We start from the raw sequence: 23,616 nt of genomic DNA, 5'->3' as shown, positions 1-23,616 counted from the left end.
TATACATACATACCTATCTACATCATATATACACACACATACATACACACACACAAATTATATATATGTGTGTATGTATGTGTGTGTGTGTGTGTATATATATATACACATACATATACTTGTGTGTATGTTTGTATGTGTCTGTATGTGTGTGTATAGGTTTGGTCACTGAGTCCAAGGGAAAATAATAAATTATAGTCTATAAGTTATTAAACAGTAAAACATTAACGTTTTAAGAAGTACAGGTACATTGAAATTACATTTTCTATGTGAACGTTCAAATTTGTGCCTCTGGTAATGTGCCTTACCGGCATTTAAAGAAAATTAGTTTTGTGTCCTCTGCAGTGTTAAGAGAGAAAGGCTTTGGTTTGGGATAAAAGGAAAAAAGGTGTAAAGAAAGGAAAGTTGCCTTTTTCTTTTATATAGTATAGAGATGTGTTAGCTGACGTTATGATCGCCTTTTGGGGACAGTCCCGGTGGGTCTTGTGTAGACTGGTGAGACGTCCCCGCCATTAATCAGCTGTAATGGCACTGTCAGTCCTCCACTCCTGTGCGTGTCTTCATAATCCGAGCTGAGGACCAGATAATCGTATACGTGCAAAAGAAAGTGTGAATAGCCTTAACATTATTTTGGCGTGGTGTAGAAAAGGGGTCCCGTGTTTGCACTTGTCTGGGCTATAGCGCAGGGGGAGGATGAAAAAAATTAAAAGTGCTCACTTTCACTTAAGGCAGAAGCGCAGTCAGCGTCTCAAAGGCCGGCACAGCTATGAGCGCGCTGGCTGCTCGACTTTTGCTGGGCAGGAGACCCCAGTTTTTGCAGACACGTTCATGATATCAAAAGTCTCAGCTCTTTGGAGGTCATTCATATATATATATATATATATATATATATATATATATATATATATATATATATATATATATATATATATATATATATATATATATATAGCAAAATACTCGTGCCTCGCAGTGGAGAAGTAGTGTGTTAAAGAAGTAATGAAAAAGAAAAGGAAACATTTTAATAATAACGTAACATGAATGACTTTGTCATGAGTGTTGCTGTCATATATATGCCTGCCTAAATAAGTCACCCTCGCTTTGCTCTTACTTTTTTACCGTTCATTTAATCATGGCTAGTGGCGGAAAAATTATAAAATGGAAGGAGGATGGCTTTACCAAAACAATTATTGATGGCGAATCGATTATTCATAAAGCTTGAATTGGTGATCTGTTTTCTGTGTTAACCTCATATTTTTCATACTTCTCAAACTAAGGTGGTGCGAGGGTAAAATGAATCGGGATGCGCTGATCAATGTAATCGGTGTACCAGGAAATCATGCATTGACAAAGGTCCCTTTGCTTGTAATGCAAAGTGTGATTAAATGCATTATTTTTTAACGCGTTATGGAGCACATGCATCGACGCTTCTCAGCTGTGCTTGTGCTAAGAAAAGGAAAGATTTTAAAAATAACGTAACACGATTATCAATGTGACCTTTTGTAAGTAGTGCCTGGAGGATTCAGTGTGGAGAAACTCTAGAGACAGCGTGTGTATTAACTTGTGGATTTTTCTGTGAGTATTTGGTGGCAGTCTGACGGTTGCTTCGAAGACAGCGTTAGCTGGAGCTCAGCTCAGAGCGAAATGAGATGAATGGGAGGGGAGATGATGATGTGCCTCCCCCCCCCGCCTTAACTGTCAATCCCCCACAAACACAGTCTCTCGGAATTTGCATAAGCACACCCCTTCACCTACAATTTTAACTTAGTTACAAAGTGATCAAAACTCGCTTATATCCTCGTCCTCTCATTAAACTTGTATCCCGCATTACCTGTGGGCATGTGAAACGCCAGCGGTAGCCTGTCTATGAACTTAATTTAAAGTTTAGGTTTACACCTTGCTTTCTTTCCGAGGTAGCAGCACTCATGAATATGGTAGTATATGTCACTCGCTCGCTTCTTATTGTTTCGATGCCTTCTCAATTATATAATGCATGTTTTCTTAAGCGCTTTTTGGAGGTCTTCCTGATTTTCTACGCACTGCGTTGACAGTCAGTTCACGTTATTACTTGGGAGGCGTGATGATGTCACACGAAACTCCGCCCCCCCACGTCTTTCCAGCTCAACTCTATTACCTGTTAATGGAGAAAAATACCTTCCAGTTATGACCATTAGGCGTAGAATTTCGAAATGAAACCTGCCCATCTTTTGTAAGTAAGCTGTAAGGAATGTGACTGCCAAATTTCAGCCTTCTACCTACACGGGAAGTTAGAGAATTAGTGAAGTTAAGTGAGTGAGGGCTTTGCCTTTATTGTGTGTGTATATATATATTGTGAGTGAGGGCACAGACAAGCGGACATCTTGTTTTTAAAACACCACACGTGTATTATACAAATTATTTACAGTCCGTTGGTCATATATACCCCAAATAGTGGTCACAAAGACCCAGTTCAGTGCACAATACCCAAAACAGTCACAGACCTGGCCCAATCTACACTCCTCTTGCTTCGTCCTACTTCCACCACTCAGCTCTGAATGATTTATAGCTGACCCGGATGAGCACCTGGTGTTCCCGGCATACCTTCGTTGCGCCCCAGCGTGGCGGAAGTGCCGGCTGTCCTCCCGGCTGCTCTCGAGCTGACTTCCCCAGCACTTCCTGGTGTGGCAGGAGTGCTGGGGAAACAACCCACATTGGGCCTCCTGTCCTACCTTCCATGCCGTACCCGGTCCCCAAAGCAACCCGACCCCCACGTGATAGGCAGGGCTCAGACCCTCTTCCGTCCCTCCTGGCGTCCGCCGGGTCAGAGCCCTGGCATCCCTGACAATATATATATATTTATATATATATATATACATACACACACACACACACACCCCAATCTACATACTGTCAAATAAACAAACCACACGCTGTGGCGTTAGCTGACTTGCTGACCAACCACAAGTGTTACCTGGTAGGTAACCACCCATACAGTCAGATTGTAATTCAGACTACGAATGCCTTGAATGTAATTACCCCGATCTACATACTGTCAAATAAACGAACCACACGCCGTGGCGCAACGCTGACGCCAAGGTTCGATTCTCAAGAAGCCCACAGTGTATTGTAGAGCCCACAATTAGGGGCGAAACATGTGTTGTGTACTCTTTACATTATTTGATAGTAAAAACTATTTCAACGATATATATGTGTGTATATGTATTTGTGTGTATATGTATATATATGTAGATATGTGTTTATATATATATATATATATATATATGTATATATGTGTATATATATGTATATACAGTAATCCCTCGCTATATCAACCGACTTTCAGGGCTTCACTCTATCGGATTTTAAATGTAAGCACATCTAAATATATATCATGGATTTTTTGCTGGTTCGCGCTTTCTGCGGACAATGGGTCTTTAATTTAGGTTACATGCTTCCTCAGTTTGATTGCCCAGTTGATTTCATACAAGGGACGCTATTGGCGGATGGCTTAGAAGCTACCCAATCAGAGCATGTATTACATATTAATTAAAACTCCTCAATGATATAAGATATGCTTCCCGCGCGGTGCTTGTTTGCTTCTCTCTATCTTTCTCACTCTGTCTTCCTGACGGGGGGGGTGTGAGCAGAGGGGCTGTTTGCACAGAGGACACGGAGGCTCCTCTACAAAATGCCATTTTATCGCGGTGCTTCTGTATACTTAAAAGCACGTATTGATTTTTTGATTGTTTGCTTTTCTTAGCGGCGCTCTCTGACATTCTCTGCTCCTGATGGCGCTCTTTTGAAGATAAGATATGTTTGCATTCTTTTAATTGTGAGAAAGAGCTCTCATCTCTGTCTTGTCATGGAGCACAGTTTAAACGTTTGGCTAAAGGGTGTTATTTCACGTCAAGAGGGCTCTAATAATGTTAACAGGGTGGGAGAGTTTATATGGGCTTAAAATATATAAAAATAACCATACAAACATATGGTTTCTACTTTGCGGATTTTCATCTATCGCGGGGGGGTCTAGAACGCAACCCCCGCGATCGAGGAGGGATTACTGTATATATATATATATATATATATATATATATATATATATATATATATATGTATGTTAGTATGTATGTATGTATGTATGTGTATATATATATATATATATATATATATATATATATATATGTATATACATATATATGTTAGTATGTATGTTAGTATGTATGTATGTATATATATATATGTATGTATGTATGTATATATAAATCTAAATATATATATATACAGTGGATCCTCGGTTCAGGACCATAATTCGTTCCAGAACTTTGGTCGTGAACCGAAGCAGTTTCCCTCATAGGATTGTATATAAATATAATTAATCCGTTCCAGACCGTACGAACTGTATGTAAATATATGAAAAGATTAAGCACAAATATAGTTAAGTACACCATAGAATGCACAGTGTAATAGTAAACTAATGTAAAAACATTGAATAACACTGACACAAAACACCCAGGCTCCCTGCTCACGCACTCTCCCTCTATTTGTATCGCACACACACATACACATACACCACCCACCCCCTCCCCCTTTAGAGGGAATAGTGCTGCCCAGATTAAATAAAATAAAATCAAACAAATCACCAGGCCCAGATAATATTTATCCTCGTGTTCTTAAGGAGGCTAGTGAGTACATATATAAACCCTTGACACATATTTTTAGGAAGTCACTGAGCACTGGAGAGATTCCGAAGGACTGGAAAATGGGAAATATCATCCCAATATATAAAAAGGATGACAGGGCAGATCTAAGCAACTATAGGCCAGTAAGCTTAACATGCATCACAGGAAAATTAATGGAAGGAATTGTTAAGGATAAAATTGAGCAACACATGGCAATGACAGGAGTTAACCTGAACAGTCAGCATGGGTTCAGAAGAGGGATGTCGTGTTTTACTAACATGTTGGAATTCTATAAGGTTGCAACAAAAGCATACGATCAAAGTGGAGCTTATGATTTAATTTATCTGGACTTTCAGAAAGCATTTGATAAGGTGCCACATGAGAGGTTGGGCATCAAGTTAAAAGAAATGTGAGTTCAGGGTGATGTTTTTAGATGTTTATATATAAATGATTTAGATAGGAATATAACTAACAACCTGGTTAAGTTTGCAGATGATACCAAGATAGGTGGTGTTTTATCTTGGTAGAGTAATATATGTATTGCTCTACTTTCCCCTATTGTATTATTAATATGCAGCCTTAGAATGCCTAATCTCACAGTCTTACCACTGTTTATAAGATATTATTTTATATAACTTCTCCCCACCTTCCCCTCTATATCTATAACCTCAGGCAATTAGATGTAGTAAAAAGACAAGCAGGAGTTAAGTTACACATAAAATAATGTATTACTGATAATATTCATTAATAATAACAAAATGCAAAGTACATTTGAATATTGGCAACCATACAACCTGATAAAATGGTGATGTGTAATTCAGGTGGCACACAGACTTGTAGTTCCTTAAAATGTCTCTAGTTAAGGCATCGTTGGTGCTCAGCTTGAACATATGTCTGTTCAATATGGCTGCTGAGCTGTGCTCTTCATTGTATTGTCTTCATCATCACAGGTTAGCAAGAGAGATGCTTCTTCATCATATGTGGGTCAGAGAGAGAGAATGTGGTTGAGCAAGTACATTTAGGCCTTGTTCACATGGGTGTTAAAATCGAGCGTTTTTTTTGCGTTCGTAGCGTCCGGTGAGCGCGGATCAAGCACCGAGTGTTTTCTACACGTAGGAGTCAATGAGAGTGTTCACACGGGCTTTGGTGACGTGCGTTTGTCCGGCAGCGCGTTTGTACGGCATCAACAAAACGTTGCATGCAGGTTTTTCTTGGCGTTTAAAACCCAACGAACGCAAGGAAACCGCTTCTAGTTCGTTTTCTGCGCGTTTATTTTACGCTTCGGAAGACCGGATATTTTTATGTTTTCATATACAACATATATATTTTCATATTGCTTATTTTATTTTATTGTCTCATGTAATTTGTAAACCATGAACCTATTAATTTATGTTCTAATTTAATATTTGATAACGATTATGTAGGGGGGGCAATCCATGGCGGTTGTGGGGCATTTCAGTGCATAACACCGGTGTAAGCGGACACTCGACTACTGTTTCTCTACCTCAGAGTGATAAGTAGTCTCTTCGGGGCTAAGTCGCATATTGGTTGATCGGCGTGCAATGTGGCATTGCACCAGCTGCAGCAGACAATCAAAAGTGGAAACCGACATTCGACAGTAATTAAAAAAGTTGTGCGGAAATGTTCGCATTTCTTCATAAAGCACGAAAAAACTTCCTTTAACCCGACGTTGTGCAGTCAGAGGATGAACCCAGTAGCGGCGGCGATTTTTTCTCTCCCTACGTCGCCATATTACGAGTATTTTTAAAACAAGAAGATTAATATCTAACATAGCAAAATGGTCCATATTGAAAGGAGGCACCTCAAATAAAACGACAAGGGCTTTCATATCCAGTTCCCGACACTGCCTCCACAGGTTAACACACAAACTACAATTTGGGCTGCAGGCTGGCGTTAGACAGAGACAAACGACGCCGTGTAGAAGTCAATCGATCGCCACCACAAAATGCAACATAAACGTCTAGGACGTTCAGAGCAAGTTCGTTTATCCAAAAACTTAACGCCCGTGTGAACAAGGCCTTATAGATGTTCTCTCCAATTCCTAGAACCAATAGAACATCATGGTACTTAAAGGCCTCTGAGACAAGCCAATCCCAAACAGCCATATCTCAGACCAATGGGAGAAATAGTACATTTTAACACCTCAACGCCCCAAGACCATATGTTAAGCTAACCTGGCTTTGTGTTTGGGATCAAACTGGTTTAAGACACATCCCCCAAATCCTGTCATAAAATTACAAAGAGACAGTCGTAAAAGGGGTGGGGAAGGCAAACATGAATACCTCTCACCACTTGGTTTGCCTAAATTATAAATAAAGACATACAAAACATTTATCAAGTTATATGCAAAATCCCACATCACAACACTCCACCGCGATGAATGTTTTGTACAATGTCTTTATAAAACAATGTCTTTAAATTGTTTAAAGAGTCTGATGCATAACTTGTGCATTGATTGGCAGTATTTGCTCTCCCAGTGTTAAAAGTTGTCCGTGACCATTTGTCCATTACATATCTTCTTTATTTCAAAGACAATCTGAAGAACTTGGATGTGCTCCTGATGACTTGTATCTGCTCCAGCTTGCTTCAACTCTTTCTGCAGTCTTCATATGTCATCAGATCTGGTGGTTCAAAATGAGACAAGTCCACACCTTCCACTAAACTAGCCCACTACAATTTAGTCTATTGTGTGAATTTTTAATCTGTACTTGTTCTCTGTCTAACTGCTAATTAGACCCCTGTCCCAAACTATCTGTTTAAGCATATGCAGCTGTACAATTAACATCAAAATTTGAAAGGTAACATGCCACAGGTGCCAGTACAACCACTTCTGCCCAAGTGACAGCACATGTGCCACTGCATAAACTGTTCACAAACCAACATTTGTGGCCCCTCTGCACACATTTGGGGTTGACTTAGTTGCCTCTTGTGCTTTCCTACCCATGGTGCAACTCTTGACTGCCATCAGCCTTTACCAGTATAGGCTGGCATCACCACCATGAGACATCAAAGCTATGCAACTCTCATCATTCCCCGTAGGCCACCCCTAGAGTTGTTTGCTCACCATATGCATACTCATTGTGCTAAACACCTCAGTTCAGAATTGGCCCACTGGTCCTGTGCCTGTACCATAGCCGACAATCTCAGCAGGGCTTCTGTATTTTCCCAATTAGACTATACCTAAACATCGGAGCCCATATGTCTTGCAAATGTACCAGCTGCACCTGCTTTCCTGAAAAGTTCACCAATTTTCTTAGTATACATTTTCCTTAATATTAATTATATAATTATCCCACTTAATTAATTAATACCCAGAATGTATACTTTATGAGCCCAAAATAATCCCCTTATTTTGGCATTCCTAACTGGTTTGTTCAGTTTCCACCCCTTGGAATATAAATTTGCTGCAGTAATGAACAAACCTTTCCTTTTAAACTATAGCTATTGTGACTAGTCCTTATTATTGCATGACTTGTGGACTTGTTACTCACTTAAACCCCAGTAAGTGTCTTTTCTTGCTGTCTCTTCAGTTCTTCTTCATGTCTTTGTCTTTTCTTTGTCTTTGTCTTTCTTTTTCTTCTTTATTCTGCTATGTAGGCAGGTCTGCAAAATGGAAGGTGACAAAGCAGTTTCTGTCCATCTCATTTTCTTGGCTGTACCTGGTGCCAAAACTCAAACTTTGCTTCCAGGCATTCATTGGAACAGCTTGGCACTAGTGCCACGCCACTCCAATGTGCCAATGGTAACCCGATCTCCTGCATGGATTTTACTCTGCTAATTGCCTTCACTATTTATTACCTGCACCAAACCAAAGTCCATAAAAACCTTACAATAGAAGTAGCACTATTGCAAAAGGCCAGAAAATTGAAACAGAAATAACTGTTTTCCATTTCCTGTCTTCCTGCTACCCTTCTATTTTTTTCATTGCCTGTGTGTCCTTTTTTATTGTATGGTAACTGCTACCTGAAAGTGTGGGCTGAACCTCTCCAGAACCCAAGTTCTAAATCCAGCATTTCTGCTAAAACTGACCTGTGTTCTTTACTAAAGACCAGCTCACTTTTCTCCATTTTATTGCATGGAGAGTCATAGGCTGTCTTTTTGAACAACTGGTCAGTCAGGTTTCGAATTACTGGACCTAAGTGTGTGTGCTTTTTAATTACTGCTGGCCCTAGCACAGCTGTTAGGACCTCACACCCCTGTGCATTCCTGGCTTGCTGCTGAGCTTCCTGCTGCACCATCCCCATCCTTTGTTCTTTGGCTTGTCCTGTTTCATTCAAACCAACTCCTAAACTGGTGCACTTTCTTTCCAACTCAGCCATTCTTGCACTAGCACATTCAGACCTTTCACACACAAGCACTTGAATTCCTTTCATTTCCATTGTTCTTGTTTAATTCCACACTTTCTTTACTCAGTACCAATATGCCAATATCCAGTTCATGCCCTCTAGTCAACAATTGCCATTCACACTCACCAGCTCCTCTGCCTTCTATCTGATCTCTTTGTCCTAAATCAAATTTCAGTGCAGCACTGGTTACCTTTCCTAACAGTGGTGAAATATCTATCGGTGTAGCATGCTCTTTAAATACTGGACAGGCCTCAGAATTACTGGAGATTGTGGTGCAGTGGAGAATAAAGGAAGAAAACACCCTTGCTGTTTTCCTTCCTTTCATCTCTCTCCTTTTCCTCACACTCACATTCCCACTCTTTATCTGAGCACTCATCTGTCTCATGTAAGTCACCCACCCATGTTTTAGAGTTCCAGTCCGATCTGGTTACTGTTGCCCTAACTTTCACCATGGGTGGTTTTCTCTTTTTCCACTTCTTTCACTGCTTTCTACTTTAGCAGTGGGTGTTCTACATGCTAACACTTCACAATTATCACACCAACTGTTACATCTTTCAAAACTCTCACTCAACATTCCATAACTTTCACTTTCATTCACTTTGCTATTTTCTTCCTTATCATGATCTTCCTTATTACCAATAATACATGCTAGTAAACCTCTTATAACAGCAGCTGTCTTCTTTAAACCTGATCTCTGTTTTCTTGCTTTTAATCCTTCCAGCCCCTTCCATTTTGTGGCACACTCAGCTCAGCTTCTGCTTTCTCTACCTGAACTACAGGTTTCCTAGCTTTAGCCTGCTTCCTCTGCCACTCCACTGGAAGATGGCTGACTTTAAAATGAACTTAGGCATTTCTAAGTCTACAATTTACTCTAATACAATTTGCCAAATTCGTTATGGGTTGGCCTACTTTTGCCCCTGTAAGCAAACATACACATACATACACAAAGATTCTAAACGAATAAGTACCGTATGAATGACGAATGCATGTCCCATCACTCCCTAGCACTTTAACCACTTAAATGCCGTATGAATGACGCATGCATCTTTCACCACTCCCTAGCACTTTAATTAGGGACTCACTACCACCAGTACTAACAAACATGCGGGTGTCCTTGTGACACACATGAAGTCTCTACACTTTGTTGGTTATATTCCATTCAGCAACCAAACAATGTTTTACTTCCACCGCATTTGTACACTGGGTGCCCTAAAATTCACATACATAAACAAACACATACATCAAAACAGTATTTGCAAACAGGGTGCAAAACTTGGTTACCCCAAAATCCTGCCGACTACGCCAATTGTTTTATCTTGGTAGAGTAATATATGTATTGCTCTACTTTCCCTTATTGTATTATTAATATGTAGCCTTAGAATGCCTAATCTCACAGACTTACCACTGTATATATATTATCCCCACCTTCCCTTCTATATCTATAACCTCAGGCAATTAGATGTAGTAAAAAGACAAGCAGGAGTTAAGTTACACATAAAATAATGTATTACTGATAATATTCATAAATAATAACAAAATGCAAAGTACATTTGAATATTGGCAACCATACAACCTGATAAAATGGTGATGTGTAATTCAGGTGGCACACAGACTTGCAGTTACTTAAAATGTCTCTAGTTAAGGCATCGTTGGTGCTCAGCTTTCAGCCACATGTCTGTTCAATATGGCTGCTGAGCTGTGCTCTTCATTGTGTTGTCTTCATCATCACAGGTTAGCAAGAGAGATGCTTCTTCATCATATGTGGGTCAGAGAGAGAGAATGTGGTTGAGCAAGTACATTTATAGATGTTCTCTCCAATTCCTAGAACCAACAGGACATCATGGTACTTAAAGGCCTCTGAGACAAGCCAATTCCAAACAGCCATATCTCAGACTAATGGGAGAAATAGTACATTTAACACCTCAACCCCCAAGACCATATGTTAAGCTAACCTGGCTTTGTGTGGGGGATCAAACTGGTTTAAGACATCCCCCAAATCCTGTCATAAAATTACAAAGAGACAGTCATAAAATGGAGGGGGGTGGGTAAGGCAAACATGAATACCTCTCACCACTTGCTTTGCCTAAATTATAAATAACGGCATACAAAACATGTATCAAGTTATATGCAAAATCCCACATCACAACAGGTGGATTAGCAGATAATTTGGAATACGTTATTTCATTACAGAAGGACTTGGATAGCATACAGGCATGGGCAGATTTGTGGAAGATGAAATTTAATGTCAGTAAATGTCAAGTATTACACATAGAAAGTAAAAATATTAGGTTTAAATACACAATGGAGGTCGAAAATTGAGAGTACACCTTATGAGAAGGATTTAGGAGTCATAGTGGACTTTAAGCTATCAACTTCTCAACAGTGTTCAGAAGCCATTAAGAAGGCTAACAGAATGTTAGGTTATATAGCACGATCTGTGGAGTACAAGTTCAAGGAGGTTATGCTCAACCTTTATAATGCACTGGTGAGGCCTCATCTTGAGTACTGTGTGCAGTTTTGGCCTCCAGGCTACAAAAGAACATAGCAGCACTAGAAAAGGTCCAGAGAAGAGTGACTAGGCTGATTCCAGGACTCCAGGGGTTGAATTATGAGGAAAGATTAAAAGAGCTGAACCTTTACAGTTTAAGCAAAAGAAGATTAAGAGGTGACATGATTGAAGTGTTTAAAATTATGAAGGGAATTAGTACAGTGGATCGAGACTTGTATTTTAAAATGAGTTCATCAAGAACACGGGGACACAGTTGGAAACTTATTAAGGGTAAATTTCGCACAAACATTAGGAAGTTTTTCTTTACACAAAGAACGATAGACACATTTAGAATAAGCTACCAAGTAGTGTTGTAGACAGTAAGACGTTAGGGACTCGACTTGATGTTTTCTTGGAGGAAACAAGTGGATAGGACTGACGAGCTTTGTTGGGCTGAATGGCCTGTTCTCGTCTAGAGTGTTCTAATGTTCTAAGCACTTCCTGGCTCCCTCACCCGGTGGCCACGCACCCCCACATGGTTGAGGTTCCCAGATACATATCCGTGGCCCTGATGCGATCCAGGTGAGCTGACCTCTTGCTCCTTGGGGAAGATATTGCCCCTCTCCTAGTCTTTCCCTTCTCCAGGCGTCCCGGTGGGGCAAGGTCCCCAGTCGTCTGCCACAACATGCATTTCATGTGTGTTCCATGCCTGTGACAATCTATGTAAAAACTTTTTTCATGTTTTTGTTATTATTGACAAAATTTGAGTGTTTAACATCATGTGTTAATTTATGGTACTTGTAAAGTTTAGCTTGTATAATGTGTGAAGTCTGAAGTGCAAATATCAAATAAACACTTTTACAAAAGGTACAAGTATGACAAAACAAGTGCACTTTTGTTGAAGAATATAATTGCAGAAAAAGTACTTGCGTTAGGGTGCGATATTGACATGCCTTTAATGCAACTGCTTTGGTGGTGCAGTGGTAGGAACTGCCGACTCATAATCAAGACGCTTGTGGTTCAATCCCAGACACTTCCGTTTTGAGTAGTGAGTTGCTGTTATTCTTACTATTATAGAATAAAAGCGTACATTTAATTTAAGTCTGTTAACAGCATTTGTAAATTTATGGTACATGTAAAGGTTCATGCGCGTCCTGATCTGACAATGCTGTTTTCAAATAAAGACGTGCTATAGCAGAGGTTAACTCAGATGAGAACAAGGGTTCTACATCGAAGAAAGAGAACAGATGTCCTCCCTGCAAGAAACGTCCACTCACATATAAGAACAACTCAGCTTCACCAGATGTAAAGTTGAAAGATGGCACTGTTGAATGCAGCAACAAGTCCTGCATCATCCTTCCAGTTAGTCTGCCCCACACCTGTCCTTCAGTGAAACAGCATGGCTTGCAGAGCTCGCCAAGGTATCGTGCAAAGTTCTGTTTGTGATTATGTTTTGTGATGGTCTTTATATGAAAACCATGTATATGTTACTCATATAAAAGCCGGATCAAAGTATTTATACCTTGATTCATTTACTTATCTTCCTACAGCGTAAAGTCAAGAGTAAACTGCAGAGATTCCTCTGTTTGATCGACACGGGCATGCTCACAAAGTACATGTGTACTGAAGTGACTTTAGCTGCAGGTGGAAGCTCCACACAACTGTTGTTACAGTTCTGCCTTTAACAACAAATGGTTTCATAAGCTTTATGATCTTAGTCTCGGAAAGTCTTTCTCCCATGGGGTGACTGGGATCTTTTCCTGAATAAGATCAAACACCCCGTTGTGTAGGATGCAATGGGAACTTTATATATACATTTTGTGAATTATTACTAAAACATGAAAAACATTTCTGTTTTAACAGTGTGTTTACATAGATTGTTGTACATATGGAACACACATGAAATGCATGTATTCCAAATAATGATATATTATTTACACTATACAACTCCCGGCAAGCAGGTAAACAGACTTGAGGTGAGAGAACTTTCTGCATTTGGGTTGATATAGGATAGCAGGCTGCTTGTACTTATTGACACATTTACAACACAAAAGACCTGATGGAGAGGTGTGAACGGAGTTAAGGTGGGACGGGATTGCAAGTTTTTTCGTAGGCTTTGGTAATTCCAGTTTTAATAAAATATATATAAAAAAAATTAAGTTAAAAACCATCTAGGCAAAATCGTTAGCAGCTACCCCTCATCAACTCCATCTCAATTATCACAGTTTACTTTTAGAAAAAAAAAAAAAGATTTGATCAAAACTTCCCGATCTAATTACAGGTCAATTCTATACTGTAGATTAAATTTGCATAACTGAATCAAATGGTATAAGAATTGACTTCTGTCAGATCCTCATAAAACACACGCTGGAACCGTTTCTTGTTTGTCCTTCTCATGTCACATGCTCCAATGACACACATGATCAGATATAAAAATTATATAAAGCTTTCCCACACTGGCAGTTGCACCTCTTATAACATATGCATGGAAACATCAGTGAGTTTATTGTCGAGGAGCAAGCCAACTAAGTAGAGATACAGGTAGAAATCATGCTATGTATGTTTATATTTATATGCACATTGTTTAAGTCAAGGTTCCAACTGAACTGTGTCAACTACAGTCTGAAATAAATCATTCTTCTGGTAGATGATATTTTAATTAAATGCTGGAAATGAAAATTGGTGAATCATTATTATAAAGGTATAGTTTGACTGGCTCTCTCTTTGTTAAATTTATAATGATAAAAATTTAAACCTGATAAATGTGCAGTTAAACATTAGTGCAAATCAAACATTGAACTATAAGAAGATAGGACTTCAAGTTATGTGGTACTGGTGAGAGAGACACCATTACTTCTTAGGATGTAATTCAAGGTGAATAAGGTAAAATAGGAGGATTATGCAAAAGGAAGAGTTGGAGAATCAGGAGATTTCAAAGGATAATCATTGCATAAATTTTAGTCTTTGTTATAAAAGTTTGAGAGAATAAAAATTTAGGAGAAGGATGAGGGATATCACAGAAGAACACAGAGGAAATAAACTGTGATACAGCTCGCCATACGGCTAAGGTTATAGGATATTCCCAGTACATATGTAAAAAGGTGCCTAGATAATTAGAAGAAAAAAGAAAGCAAAGGAGTATCTCCAGAAACACTCATAAAAGAACTTTTAAATCTGGTCTCGGTTCAAAGGAGTTTTACTCTTTGAGAACTCTCCAAGACTCACTAAATTCAGTAGGTGAAATCTTGAAGGCAATTTTGTGTAAAATGGCATACTGTAGCAGAAATAAGTTTCAACTTAGAAGACAGAGAGTGAAAGAAAGGTAACGGGGAGTAAAAGTAATTTTGAGAATATAGAAATATTACAGGACCCGGGAACAGACAGGATTAGTGAAATCAGAGAATGATATCAAAAAAGTGGACCTTATAAATTTTCATGATCTGAGCAATGTGCTGTTAAAAGATATTACCAAGAGTCATGATGCCACCCATACACCCAGCTAGTAGAGAGAGTTAGAGTTACTTACCTCTTGTAAGGAATCCATATCATCATAGGCTGTTTTGGAGTTTTTGGAAAATAATTACTTTGGCTTGTGTTATTATTAATAACAACTATTTTTCTCCTAATGGAGTTGCTAAGGAATCATATTTATGAAGCCTGAGAACCAATTACTTCCTAGGCCTGGCTCCAGCAATATAGTGTATGTGACGAGCTACACATTCAGTCCTCTGCAAAGGAAAATAATTCAGTTCTGCCCTCTAATCAGTGTTTTTGTAGTTTAAAGTATTAGTTTTTTAACATTTTCTAATGTTAGTTTTTATTTAGCTTTTAGTTTATATTTTTAGACATTTACTAATTTAAATTTTTCATTCTTGTTTTGGTTTTATTTAGTTTTAGTTTTGTTACATTTTAATAGTTGGTATTACTCACCAGAAATGTTCACACAGACACAGTTTTGCATGTGCAAATGCACAGTTTTCTTTATAGTTGTCAAATTGTATATAATTCATGTTGTATCTGTGAACTTAATACATGCAATTTAGCTGTCTGTGACAGAACTCAGTTTTTTCATTGTAATGTGACAGTTCAATGCTTCAGGTATATTAAAAAAATGCTATAACAATTGTTCTTTGATGTAATTTTTTTACCTTAATCTGCAACAAGTTTAAGCAATTGGTTGTATAATTTCAAAAGTGCCTTTTTTATTTTTGAGATTCCTTTTGCAAGTTGTAAGTTCACCATACACACACACTCATATTTTATATTTATTTTTGATATCGCCTGATTCTGATTATACAGTACGTTTAGCCATTTTAGAACTTTGAAATTGTATTTATTTGTTTTTTGAAATACGGTTGAAGTTACTGCTTGAGCTGTGTTATTAACAATAATAGCAGAAATAAAGATGCCTATTTTTCATTTCTACAAGCATACCATTTACATGAAATACTTAACATCTGTTATAGCAACATCTCAGATCTTTCCCTTAATACACAAAATGCAAAACCTGGGGAGTTCCCGGTGAGCCTAAACTGGGATAATGTTGTTTAGCAACACATGTAGGAATGAAAATATTTTGTCAGTTGCTTAATGACACACTTCTAATATCCCGCTATTAAGTAACATGTGAAGTTATACACACTCATTCCACATACACATGGGGAAAACAGGAAAACTCCACACAGATGTTCTCAAGGCTAGTAATCAAGTCTGAACTCCTTGTACTGTATAATAGTATACAATACTTTTGTTTCTTTTTAATTTTCTTGCCTCATAGTTAAGACTTGGGTGATATAGAAAATAAATTACAATAATTTGTTTCATATCAGTTTATATTGATATACTGTATAGCATGATATAAATCGAATCACTGTTTCTGTCAAGCTTAAAGGTTCCTTTTCACTCCTAAGTGAGATGTGAAGATATTATAAGGTTAATTTTGGTTTAAATGTTATTTATTTTCTGTCAGACGTTGAGCATGACAAATGTACTGTAGAACATTGTAGAACTGTATTTCAAATAAATAAAATGGGTAGATGTAATAAAATCTTGAAGCTTTTCGCTGCTTAGAATAAAGTGTTACAAGAGAACACAAACAAAATGCATAACTAAATTCTTTGGTTAATTCCAAATAAATAGAAAAGGTAATACAAAATAAAAATGTTTGAATTCTGACCAGTCAAAAGCTTTTTAAGTTTTACATCAGAACACATTAAATTTGTTGTGTACTCCAAATTAATAAAATAAAATCTAAAATTCTTAAATTGCTAACTAAAATCTTACAGCTTTTAAATTTTGCTGGAGAATACAAAGTAAATACTTTAATCCGTTTCAAATAAACAAAGTAGGTATTAATACAAAATAAAATCTCAAACAACCACTATACCCTGTCTTACCCTTTGTGTAGATTAAAACTGTTTTAAATGGTTGGGTAACAAACCACAAAAAATATAGTCAAAAACATTCTGTATATACTGTATCCTCTGTGCAAATTGAAGCAGCTTTGAAAGAGAACATAAGCAAAATTGACATATTCACTCAAATGTGGTCAGCTTATGCTACAAAGCAAGACAAAAGAGAAAGTCACAAAACAAATCCCCATTAGTGCAGCACTTGCTTGGGTGTGGGGCTGTGAAGTATTCCATTGTGGGCCCTGTAAAGGATGGCACTGCTTCAGATGGCACAAAAGATTAGTGGTATTACCTGACTTTGTATGTTGTTGATGTTTGTATACTACTCTATGATCAGGTAGACTGTCTTTCACAACATTAAAGGAGCATTTTAGCAAAAAAAAACATCCAAATTCAACTATATTTTGTTAAAAGATAAAGCCAGTCTCTCAAAATCATGTGGAAAGTGTGTTATGGTCTGTTGTTACGGCTCTGTCTTTGTCCAGACTTTGTATGTATGTTGTTGATGTTTGTATACAGAAAAAGATAAAGCCAGTCTTTTAAAATCATGTGGACTGTTGTTACGGCTCCATAAGCTTTATGAACACAGACTCGGAAAGTGTTTGCCCTGGGTTGTAACTCAAAACACATCTCCAACAAAACATTGCCAGATGTCTGAAATTACTGCTAGTCTGTCATTTTTCACACGTTCTGCTCGTGTGTCTTTGTTGTCAAAGTGCAGTTGCCACATTATAGTCTGATAGCGGTCACGGGACATCATATCTTTGATTGCCAGTACACCAAATAGTTCTGAGCAGGCATCAACCACAGCACCAACTGTGGTCATCGCTGCTCTTGTGAAAAGAATGGAGATAAATGTCATCAACTCAGAGAGGGAAAGGCAAGTTCGTTGTACCATGTGAACGTCACTGCCAGAATTAAAAAAAGCGCTAACTTTTGTAAGTAGCCAAAATTTGCACCTGGTGTTACAGACTCAGATCAAATATATGTTTTTATTATATTATAGTAATAACTCAAACCCAAGACCTTTTAGTCATAATTGCAGCAGTTCTTACCTCTGCGCCATCTATGAAATCATATCAACTTTCTGTCGATTGACATTTGAGCTTGGGTTTTTAACTCATTGACAGCAACATGTAAATTGAATGATTTATTTGTTGATGTTCATTTTATATTTAGAATAAAGTCTTCACACATTATACACTTCATGTCATTATCAGTATAACATGAAAGAAGTTTCTGTTTTAGGTATGTATTCAGCATTTTTTGTCTCACATTTTCTGTCATCCTACATTTACACAGATCATTGTAGACATGGAACACACATGAAATGTATGTATTCCAAATAACAATATATTATTTACCTTGTTCAACTTCAGGCACTTCACAGTCAGATAAACATACTTAAGCTCTGAGAATTTTGCGACTGACTTCAGGTCTGTTGGAGGATGGGATAGCAGGCTGCTATCAACACAATTGCAAATCAAAAGATGCTGATGAGGACAGGTGCGAATGAATTTAAGGTGGCCCGGGAGTACAAGTTTTATCATAAGCTTCAGGGATTCTAGTGTTAAACCCATTTAATTCCTATGAGACCTTGTTTGATTTTAAGCTCAAATAGTCCGTATCTGCCCTTTTTCTACTTGAATTGCTTTGATCATCGGACCTCTCCTCTTTTCTCTTACCATTCTGTTGGAAAAATTCACTTCATTCCTTGACAAATGTAAGCCTAGTTTAGTGCACTACATTGCTGTTTCTAGCTACCACAGTATCTTAAAGGCCATGAAAGAATTGTTCTTTATTCCTGGCATCTTCTCCCCCATATATTTTTTGTTTCTTGATTATTAGTACTATTAAAATGAACATTTTTGACAGCTCCTTTGTTCCCTTTACTTCCATCCATTAGCACTCTACCCTGTACTTCTAACAAGGTTGAAAAAAATGGAACATTAACTTATTTGAAGAGCTTCTTGAGAAAATTAGTAATATGAGTGTGCCAGAATGGATAGGTCCTCACATCTTTTCATCCTGTCATCAGTTTTCCAAGAGCACAAGTTAAGAAGATAAAAGGTAGGAAGCGATGACTGTCCTTGAAGGGAAGTGAAGGGAAAAACAAAAGCAGAATGAGGGAACCAGTAAAAAGCCTTGATGACAGTCTAGCACCATTGTCAATTCAGCTCCAGATCAGCGAGAAGCTATATCTGGTAATCTGTCCAGTTGGGATCATTAGGCTTTTGACACCTTATGTTTGATGGCTGTATCCTTCAAATATTCCAATCACTAATGTTACTGTTAAAATGTGTATCTGATAACTTGTTTATTATACTAAAACATGTTTTACAAAAGTAATGGTATAAATAAAAGAGTTAATTAAAAATTTTGTAGATTACCAAACTACTGTGTTAACTCTTATATGAACTTGTGTTAATTTTTTTTCTTTTGATTTCTTATTCTATAGGTATTCAACAAACTTTTAAGTCTGGCTAGTACAGCATCATCTCAGAAGTTTCAGTCACACATGTGGAGTCAAATGCTAGTTTCAACATCAGGATTTCTAAAATCAATTTCCAATGTTTCAGGGAAAGATATTGGACCTTTAATAAAGCAATGGGTGTATCCTTTTACAGCCTTCTTTACAATTTGGTACTTGTGAAATGGTAACATTTTGTGAAAACAATAAATGAAACATATTGGTTCTAACAGGTTTAATGTTCGGAAATTGTTAAATCTTAAGATGGGTAGGATTGCAGTTATAACTACGCATACATACAGTGGTGTGAAAAACTATTTGCCCCCTTCCTGATTTCTTATTCTTTTGCATGTTTGTCACACAAAATGTTTCTGATCATCAAACACATTTAACCATTAGTCAAATATAACACAAGTAAACACAAAATGCAGTTTTTAAATGATAGTTTTTATTATTTAGGGAGAAAAAAAATCCAAACCTACATGGCCATGGGTGAAAAAGTAATTGCCCCCTGATCCTAATAACTGGTTGGGCCCCCCTTAGCAGCAATAACTGCAATCAAGCGTTTGCGATAACTTGGGCGAGTCTTTTACAGCGCTCTGGAGGAATTTTGGCCCACTCATCTTTGCAGAATTGTTGTAATTCAGCTTTATTTGAGGGTTTTCTAGCATGAACCGCCTTTTTAAGGTCATGCCATAGCATCTCAATTGGATTCAGGTCAGGACTTTGACTAGGCCACTCCAAAGTCTTCATTTTGTTTTTCTTCAGCCATTCAGAGGTGGATTTGCTGGTGTGTTTTGGATCATTGTCCTGTTGCAGCACCCAAGATCGCTTCAGCTTGAGTTGACGACAGATGGCGGACATTCTCCTTCAGGATTTTTGGTAGACAGTAGAATTCATGGTTCCATCTATCACAGCAAGCCTTCCAGGTCCTGAAGCAGCAAAACAACCCCAGACCATCACACTGCCACCACCATATTTTACTGTTGGTATGATGTTCTTTTTCTGAAATGCTGTGTTCCTTTTACGCCAGATGTAACGGGACATTTGCCTTCCAAAAAGCTCAACTTTTGTCTCATCAGTCCACAAGGTATTTTCCCAAAAGTCTTGGCAATCATTGAGATGTTTCTTAGCAAAATTGAGTGGAGCCCTAATGTTCTTTTTGCTTAACAGTGGTTTGCGTCTTGGAAATCTGCCATGCAGGCCGTTTTTTCCCAGTCTCTTTCTTATGGTGGAGTCGTGAACACTGACCTTAATTGAGGCAAGTGAGGCCTGCAGTTCTTTAGACGTTGTCCTGGGGTCTTTTGTGACCTCTCGGATGAGTCGTCTCTGCGCTCTTGGGGTAATTTTGGTGGCCGCCACTCCTGGGAAGGTTCACCACTGTTCCATGTTTTTGCCATTTGTGGATAATGGCTCTCACTGTGGTTCGCTGGAGTCCCAAAGCTTTAGAAATGGCTTTATAACCTTTACCAGACTGATAGATCTCAATTACTTCTGTTCTCATTTGTTCCTGAATTTCTTTGTATCTTGGCATGATGTCTAGCTTTTGAGGTGCTTTTGGTCTACTTCTCTGTGTCAGGCAGCTCCTATTTAAGTGATTTCTTGATTGAAACAGGTTATGGCAGTAATCAGTCCTGGGGGTGGCTACGGATATTGAACTCAGGTGTGATACACCACCATTTTTATTTTATTTTTTAACAAGGGGGCAATTACTTGTTCACACAGGGCCATGTAGGTTTGGATTTTTTTCTCCCTAAATAACAAAAACCATCATTTAAAAACTGCATTTTGTGTTTACTTGTGTTATATTTGACTAATGGTTAAATGTGTTTGATGATGAGAAACATTTTGTGTGACAAACAGGGGTGCGGAAATCCAACGCCAACCGCCAATCCAATTGACTGTCGGACAAGCGTGTTTTCTGGTTTCAGTTGTCCGCGGGCAAGTGCAATTTTTCTGGAGAAAAAAAGAATTAAATGTGCAGTTCAGGGCACATTTTTACCACTACTTTCAAATTTTAAACATTTGGGTACGTACTTCGTGCGTACAGTTTACTTAAGCATGTTCTTTATGTCTCAAATAGGTATTCAATATTGTTTACAAAATGATGGCTGATTTTTCAAAGGGGAAGCACTCGTGATCTTACATAAGTATTTTACCCTACTATTTACACGCTTGGAGATGCGGTCTTTTTTTTCATGCCAACATTACGATGTAATTTGATGATTTTTCATTATAATCGATATCTTTTATATATCATTAATAAAATTAATTTTTTCTACATAAAAATGCGGTCATTTCACCTACAATGCAATTGTTTTCGCCACATAAAGCTTGTTAGGCATTTGATCTTTTCTGGAATTTGCAATTTCACATAGGTTGTGATATATTGAGGAGTTAAGAAATTTATTGCGTGACATCAATTTTGATGAGCTGTCTATAGATCATTTTTGATTAGAGAATTTTTCAAATAAAACAAGTTGGTTTCACTGTCAGTTTTTAAAAATAAAGAAAACATTCTAACGGTGTCCAAATGTTATAAAATATCAAAAAAAATCTTCACTTAGACGCGATTATTTTTTTCCCGACAATATCGGTAATATTTACTTCTTTGGAAATGTAACCTCTTGCTGAATTTCTAATACGTCATTAGGAATTACCTGCGTAACCCATAATGCACTGCGGTAAGTACGTTGTTCTCGCTATATGCGTGTTGTTGAAACTGAAGCATGTAGCATCGCGGATGAGAAATTGATCATTTCTTGATTAAAACTGGCACAACAGGCCTTGAAAAACCTAAGGAAGTGTACTAAGGCCACTGAAAAAAATACGGACACAGTGAAGACAAAAAAAATGTAAATGTCGAGATTAATGTCGACATGTTGACTTTATTCTCGTAGTTTATTTTGTCAGTTGAATGTCGCAAACTAAATTTCATCTTAAAATGAATGTTTCATTTACTAGATTTTCTGAAACCCCGTCATAAATTAATGTAGCACATTAAATGCTTTATATTAAGTGTTCCCCGACCCAGTTGTTAATCTCTGCGCGCTTCTTAAACTGACTTTCTCTTGCAGTGAGAGGCGCCAGCAATCGCCGACATTGACTTCATGATATTCCTGCTCAATGAACATTCAGAATACTAAGATAAATACTTGATATCTTTTTCACGATGAAATGCATTAAAGCATGTATTAGACATGGGTGGCGGGGGGCACGGTGGCGTGACTGTAGTACTGCTCCCTTGCATTATGGGGTTCTCAGTTCTACTTTCAGTGTAGAGAAGTTTATGGCAGGTGTGACGAGTCTCCAAACAACTGGATACTGTATTTGAATGGGTATCGCACAGGTTTAACTGAAATACTGTGTAAATGTTGGGTTCGTCATCTGGAGGTCGAAGATACGAACAAAGAATTCAATGGATGTTTTTCTGAGCAGGCTTTCTTTATTGCATGTTTGCTGTGTCTATCGTACGTACTAAACCCCCAGTTCCTAGCCTTTGTCTTTCTCCATATAACCAATCACCACACGATAAGCGTCTTTGTGAAATTAAAACCTAGACCTCAGTTTTCAGAACTTTAAAAACAATTTTCGTTATACATGTTTAATTATGCCATCCATTCAGAGGTCTAAGCTTATAACTAGTTTTAATTTCACAAATACGTTTATCGTGTGGTGATTGGTTATGTGCAGAAAGAGAAAGGATAGGAACTGGGGGTTTAAGACATTAATCTAAAAGTAAGAAAAAAGTTGGTTCATTTGAAAAAGTGTTTTCTAAAGCTGAATGCTCGGAGGTTGAGTGTTATGCTAGGCTGTTCAATACTGCTTCTTTAGGAGAGTTTGATCCACGACCAGCTGTGGAATTCTGGCTGTCACCTGGAAACAGGCACATCACTCATAAAAAACCTGAAAAGTCATCAGCATCCACTGCAGAACCATCAGTCCAGGAACCATGCAGTTCAGCTCAAGCAGAAATGAACAGCATTCAGCCCATGCTGTCTGAGATAGTAAAGACTCTTGGGGGAGAAGATGTTGTAACACAAAAGCTGAAGAACATGGCAGAAAATGAATCAGGACAGTGTTCTGTTATGTAACTGTAATATATGAAAAAAGAACTAGTGTAGCTATAATGAAGGCATTGTTTATTAGCCAGTTAAAATAAGGGAATCTCTTATATAATGTTCTAGAGCAAGGTGACAAAATACTACTCCCTGAAAGATTT

General features: G+C 37.9%; 1 protein-coding gene across 3 annotated transcripts in view; it reads left to right on the top strand.

Moving 5' to 3' along the window:
- Window positions 1-23,616, top strand: part of taf2 (TAF2 RNA polymerase II, TATA box binding protein (TBP)-associated factor) — a 379,690-nt gene that overhangs the window by 97,789 nt on the left and 258,285 nt on the right. For all 3 annotated transcript variants that reach the window (XR_005630659.1, XM_039736433.1, XM_039736434.1), the window contains one exon: window positions 19,383-19,537. Coding sequence is in view for 2 of the 3 variants with exons in the window: in XM_039736433.1 (XP_039592367.1) it covers window positions 19,383-19,537 (155 nt within the window). In the remaining variant the exon portion in view is untranslated. The remainder of the gene's footprint in view (window positions 1-19,382; window positions 19,538-23,616) is intronic.

The sequence above is a fragment of the Polypterus senegalus genome, chromosome 15, assembly GCF_016835505.1.
Source record: "Polypterus senegalus isolate Bchr_013 chromosome 15, ASM1683550v1, whole genome shotgun sequence".
Classification (NCBI taxonomy): domain Eukaryota; kingdom Metazoa; phylum Chordata; class Cladistia; order Polypteriformes; family Polypteridae; genus Polypterus; species Polypterus senegalus.
The sequence above is the reverse complement of the archived record's forward strand: the minus strand, read 5'-3'. Positions and strand labels throughout refer to the sequence as shown.